The sequence below is a fragment of the Macadamia integrifolia genome, chromosome 5, assembly GCF_013358625.1.
Source record: "Macadamia integrifolia cultivar HAES 741 chromosome 5, SCU_Mint_v3, whole genome shotgun sequence".
Classification (NCBI taxonomy): Eukaryota; Viridiplantae; Streptophyta; class Magnoliopsida; order Proteales; family Proteaceae; genus Macadamia; species Macadamia integrifolia.
The window spans coordinates 46,078,059-46,084,523 of record NC_056561.1 but is presented as its reverse complement, the minus strand read 5'-3'; the positions used below and the strand labels follow the sequence as shown (position 1 = coordinate 46,084,523).

Genomic DNA, 6,465 nt, shown 5'->3' with positions numbered 1-6,465 from the left:
AACATAAGAAGTGAGGGAAGGGCATTGTTTTGGGTATTTTTGTAAATTCAAACCCAATTTTGTGTATTTTTGTTGACTTGTTGACTGAAACATATAATGAATAATTTTGTAAATGAAAACTCAAAAATAGGTAATCATGTAATTTTCCCAAATATTAACCATATCACTAGAAAAATCGGATCCTACAACCAACATTTTAGTCATGCAACCAAATGATTTTCAAGGAAAATTTCCTTTTTAACTTTCCGACATAGAAAGACTTACCTGGAGAATCACCTTTCTAACTTTCTCACCGTTTGGAATCCATATGGCGTAAGATTTACGTCCGAAAATTAAATTCAAAATTTATAGCCGTTAGAAGTCGATGGAGCGTAAGATTTATTCATTTTTACATCTGAAAATTGGAAATTTATTTCGGACTCCAAGTTTAATTTTTCCCTCGCAACCGCCTCAAGATATACCTCGTCTCCATAACAAATTCGACGGAGAAGGAGAAAAACGGGATGGCATTGGAGGAGGGGGAGAGCGGGGCAAAGAGAAGCAGAGGGGGTCGTGGGAGTGAGAGTGCTGTGGAAGTAGAGAATCGCAGAGAAAGAGAGAGTAAATCAAAGATCCATCGTCAAATATGCTCGGATTTCATTTTTCCCCCTTGTATCACAATGCAAAGATCCATTGCCAATTATGGCTCGTGCTCCGCCAGATCAAACCTTGGCTGTGAGGCGCTGGACCTCCTTTCATCGCTTGGCCTGGGGATCACCGGAAAGGCACTGCTAAGAGAAGGAAGATCAGCAATGGCGTCCGCAGCCGCTTTAATTAGCCATTCCACTACTTTGCTGGGTTGATCGTAGCCCAGACGATCCTGGAGATCGTAGAACTCTATGGCGGTGGAGACTGAGAGACGAACGAGGACGACAGAGGCGGAACCACGGAGGCGGATTCACATATCAGATCGCATCGACGACGATGAGATGAGTACCATTACTTTCTTTCGTTGTATTCTACTATTCTAAAACAAAGATATATACTGAAGATGTGGTTTCTTGGACCAGGCTTCTCCTCATTCTTCACTTTTCCGAACATCCACGCACAGATTAGGCTTTCTAATTCCTCGAATTCAACTCCGATTAGGGCAGAACGGAGGCGGATCGGAACGAGGCCGTACAGGAAAATGGTTTAAGAAACGATCGTCACTGCTATCGCCAAAAAGAAACCCAGGGGCAGTTATGTCAGAATGCATAAAGTAGACAAAACGGGCGGGAAAACGCTTCAGGCACCGACCACCGTGGCAGTTTGCGAAGCAGCTATGATACGATCCAACAGGAAGCAACAATGAACAGTGAAGGAGGAACTCGAATTCAAGGTAGCATTTGATCTATTTTCTGAAGGCGAAAAAAGGTTTGGATGGTTGCTTACTACTGCATATGTCAATGGTTTCATACGATAGTTAGGTAGTTTCATATGATGCTTGCTTACTCATTCCTGCCTTATCCTCTTCCAATTCATTATATTTGGAGTTCCTTAGGTTATAATTTGTGTTGCATCAGAATGGGTCTACTTTTAAATCCATTTACAAGTTTCCTCCTTATCAAGATAGGGTTTGATCTAATTTTGTTTTGCATCGTAATCGATCCACCATCCTTCAAACTTCCCATCACCATGTTTTTGAGACCGGGGTATCGGTGATGCTTGGGGTATTGTGCGCACTCCCCAAGCCTTGGATCCTTGGGGCGCTCTCTCTTGTCCACCCAATTATTCATCCTCGGATTGTTGGAAGCATAATCTCATTTGTCAGTGATGGAGATTTCATGCGGCGCTACCATCACCGAGTGCCGACTCAGGAGCAATGGTGGTGGAACCGGTGCTGCGTCTATATGGCACACAATTCTTCCCTCTGGTGGAGATCGCTTGAGCATCAACAATCTCAAACCGGCAATTCACCATGAGCAGAAAGGGGAGGGGTCTTAGAATGTGGCATTAGATGTACGCCCTGCCAGATGGTTTCATTGCTCTGATTCAGCTTGGCTGCATTTTGGTGTTTGTTCTTGCCTTTCGCCTTCATTAGATTGCTGCGGTGGGATTCTGGAGGCGGAGTCGGTTGTAGAGGAGACTGCTTGTGTTGGCGATACTGATGAAATAAGCTCGGATAGAAATGATAGATGCTCCGTTGATTCTTCTGATTACAAAGTGACAGGTGTATTTCTTGCTCTTCTTAATTTTTCTTTGATTGTTTTCATTTTGTTATTATTTGGGACGAAAAATTTGTCTATCAAGTTAGTTACCCAATTTGTGGTTTTATTGAATCTACCCCCCAAAAAAAAGTTTGTGCTTTTATTGAACATATTGGAGATATGATCTCTTAATTGCTTACAGTTTAGTCTCTTTCCCCGCAATGAAAATGTACGGGAGTTCCAAAACCTACCATGAACAAGCCATTTAAATTGGACTCCAATTTCCAGAACTCCACAAGGCCACGGAGAAGGAACTTTGGATCTTAATTTCACCAACTTTTATATTGTTTGTTCTCCTTCCTTGATATTATGTTGGAAATTCATTCTGTTCAATTGCACATTATTATGGGGATGTTTAGTTTCTTAACCACTGCATCATAAAATCTCGAGAACAACTAACCTCCTGTGTTTTGATGTCTAAAGTAGAAAAAATCCGAGTTTTTCTTTTTTGGTAATTTTGTTTTTTATTCTCATCTATATGCTTGGTAGGAATTTTCTGTAATGGATATGATTCAAAGAGGTTTGCAGAATTTTCAGTTTATAGATGAAGCAAATAGTGAAGAACAACAAGAAAAAATATTTGGGATGTTTCAGGGGTGCTTGTTGATGGTCGCTGCCTGTTTAGAGCCATAAGTCATGGTGCTTGCTTGAGAAGTGGGAAAGAAGCTCCTGATGAAACCCGTGAGAGAGAACTTGCTGATGAATTAAGAGCTCGAGTGAGTTCCACTTTAACCTCTGATGTTTTCTTTCACTTTCTAGATATGAATACTCCTGCACAAAGCCAAAAAAGTATGTTTTGTACGATTTAACAATAATTGCATTGTAGGTTGCTGATGAGCTGTTGAAGAGGCGAGAAGAAACTGATAAATTTAATACTTTGGTCCAGCCATATTGGATTAGTTAAAAGAGTGGTTTTGTGCAGGAGTATTCAATGTATTGTATTGGAATAGGCATCCCTTCACCATGAGTCATTAGGTTAGTTAAACTAACACCCAATCTTCTATTCAGAAACATCCAATAATATGGGAGGCCAAATCTTGAGTGTTCTAAACATTAAATAATTCTTAGCTTAAGAATTGACTCCACATCCTCTCCTTTTCCCCCTTTTTCTCTTACATGTATTCTTCATGTTAACTCCTGAAGAGTGAAGCCCTTGAAAATCCCAATCCCACACCCCACTTATTTCAACTATTGTAGTAACCTTTTACCCAGAAACTAGCTCCATATGGCCAGAAAGTTGTATTGCTATTCATGAACGTCTTCCAACATGGTCAAGTAAACATTAAATAAGCTTCCATGGTTGATCTTTATATTCTTTTATAGGATTCTTGGGTTACATGTGGGACCCAATAATGGTTAATTAACATCCATCAGCAAAGGTAGATCCATTATTTTAATTATAAAGACTGACAACCAATGACACGGCATACTTGGGATTTTTTATTGTGATTATGTGAATCTTTGAGGTCCCTGAATTACCATGAGATATGTCTGATTTGCCAAATGAATTGGGTCTGATACTCGGTTTTTTTTCACATTCATTTTGATTGATTTTTCCTTTGGACTTTTCCTTCTTTGAATAAAATTACTTTTTAGTAAAAACAAAAATGTCAACAGATTTGGCATTACATGTTTTCCCTTAACTGCTTGTCACAATAGCTGACATGGTCAACTCTTATCTTTTAAGCTTCTTTGAACAGGCTTCTGTTTCATATAAAGCTGTTGTTTACTTAGAAAAATGAGAGACTCAGGAAATCATCTAATGAAGTTTTTGTGCAAATTGGTTTCATATAAAGCTGTCGTCTACTAAAGTTAGAAAAATGAGACTCATGAAATCATCTCATTAATTTCTTTTGCAATTTTGAGAACAGATGTTCAAAGAAATTGCAAGTGCCATTGGCACTTCTGCAGATGACCTAAAAGATTCGCCGATAAAATGTGCTGGAACACCTTCAACAGTAATGGACCTGGTGGTAATTGGAGACAAACAATGCAAGTTGACTGAAGTTGGGGTTTCTGTTGGAGAGGAATTTCAAAGTGCAGAAAATGTTGTTTCGAAGGGAACAACTGTCAAGCCTGATGCAGTTTTAGGAGTTACGGCCTCCATGGGCCATTTGGACCTATCTGTAGCACCCCCTGGTATGGAAAGTTCGGGTATCAAATCAAAATGTTGAAATCTTGTAAAAGAAACATTATATAAATTATTTATTTTCACCTGATGTGACAGACTCATGTGATACAGTGAAGGGCACTTGCAGTGAACTACCTATTAAGGCTGCATCAGAAACTCTTTTGGACATAACAAACTCAGCTAGTACGAATCATGCTACTGTTTTGCATGAAGAAAAGACTAAAATAGGCATGGGTCCAGTGCTGTTGGAAAGCAGTAATGAGACAGTGCAGGAGAGATCGTCTGATACATATGCTGGTAGAAGTTCATGCATTAATGCCAAGGAATATGGAAATAGCAGTAGAGATTATGTGAAAGCTTCCACTCTGCTGCCAATGGACAATTCTTCACAGAATCAGTGTCAGCAGGTGTGTATCATTTCATCAAGCATCATTTCTGTATGTGTACTATTTCCTATACTGCATTGCTTGCTTGTCACCCTCATTCCCTTAGCATTTTGGCAACATATTTGGTGTTTCTTCTCTCCTTATTTATTGATTGGATTTGCTTCAAATTGTAAAATTTCTCCCAGAACCATTCTTAAGATCTAATGAATGAGACGGCTCCATTAGCATGCTGGCCATCAGAGGTGACTGCTTGCATGGATTCTTCCCTTACTAAGTCTGGATGCAAATCTGATCCATGTAATCAAATGTCGACCAAATCTTATCTCTGCCTCCCTCTTTTATTGGGATTATCCCTACCAATGGAGCCTGATACTGCAGTTAGTGCCTCCAAGAACTGCTTCTCCATGTCTTCATTTCCATGCTCTAGTAGAAGTAATTATATTCAAAATTTACCGCTCCATTCTGTGCCAGAGACACAAGCTGATGCTTGACAGTATTGTAACAAGAGCAAGAGCATTGAAGGGAAAACAAGGCTGTTGGCTGGATAAGTTCAAGGGATCGGCTACTGCATGGTCAGATGTAGAGTTGGATTCTCTTGCATATGTAATAGATAAACTGAGAAAAGTATAGAACATAGCTGTCTAGGCATCACTTAGGCACCTTGATTCTTTATGTTTCCACTATAACTTATCCATCAATTGTTTACAACATGACTTAAAATCAAAAGCAGACTAGATATTGGAATATATATTCTAGTTTCTCAAGGCAAGCATTAAGAAGGGATTCTATCAGATGTTATCTCATAAGGAATTCCTATCTGGGTAGGACTGGGGTGAACATTCAAGGTTTGGAAGGGCCCTTGGACACTGACCTAATATGGAGAGGAAATGGCAGTTTTCATTGATAAACCACTTCTTCAATACAATAAAATCCTTTGTTTTCCAGAGAAATTTATTTTATATGAATTAAAAATAAACAAAATATTTCTGATATTTCCTGTGCTAAACGTTTCATGATTATTGACCATAAAAGCTAGTTTAACTTTTCCTTGGGACTTGCTTATGGTTTGTGCTTCCTTTTGGCTTTCCAGCGAAATCAATATGAACATTGGTTATCTGAGATAATTCTGACCTTATGTGGTGTTGTGATGATATATATCCTCTTTTGAGTTTGAGAACACCAATATGATACTGCATTTTGAAATAAAATTTGTTAATTGCATATTTCATTAGTCGTTTGTCAAGATTTTAATTTTTTTCTATATTATCAAGTGCTAAATACCATTATGTGGTGACTTGAAAGCTTCTGGTTTCTTAAACCCACCTTAAAGCTTTATTTTGCATCACATGACGTCCTAACTCTTGTTTTGGTTCAGTTTATTTCTACGAGAACATTTAATTATATTGGTTCAGTACAAGTGGTTGCAGGATATGGCTGGACTGATAAATAAGATAAACGTTCATCCGTTGGTCCTTTGCCTGCATGCTATTCCTCTACATTGTAAGTCTCAGTATTCTCAGTGCCTCTGATTTTTTCCCCCCATTGTCGTGTGATAAATTGTTGAGGAGTAGATATCCTGATTGATGTCATCTTTGGAATATATTTACAGAATCTGTCAATTGTCATTTTTCTGCAAGAAATCACTTATCAAGAGCACGCTGAGGGAGAACCCAGAGCATCGGCCAATTGTAATGCATTCCCATATTCTTAGCAAAGTGCA

General features: G+C 38.9%; 2 protein-coding genes across 2 annotated transcripts in view; one reads left to right on the top strand and one right to left on the bottom strand.

The window, feature by feature from the left end:
* The window catches only part of LOC122078121 (subtilisin-like protease SBT1.5), a 4,276-nt gene extending 3,196 nt beyond the window's left edge, over positions 1–1,080 (bottom strand). The window contains exons 1-2 of the mRNA XM_042643982.1: positions 1,026–1,080; positions 708–891 (exon numbers count right to left, since the gene is read on the bottom strand). Of these exons, the coding sequence (XP_042499916.1) occupies positions 708–891; positions 1,026–1,080 (239 nt within the window). The remainder of the gene's footprint in view (positions 1–707; positions 892–1,025) is intronic.
* Positions 512–4,993, top strand: LOC122080185. Its single transcript, XM_042647099.1, has 5 exons — positions 512–1,360; positions 2,823–2,944; positions 4,100–4,367; positions 4,456–4,766; positions 4,931–4,993. The coding sequence occupies exons 1-5, from the start codon at positions 1,330–1,332 to the stop codon at positions 4,940–4,942; spliced, it is 744 nt and encodes a 247-aa protein (XP_042503033.1). The 5' UTR covers positions 512–1,329; the 3' UTR covers positions 4,943–4,993.
* Positions 4,994–6,465: the final 1,472 nt, after the last annotated feature.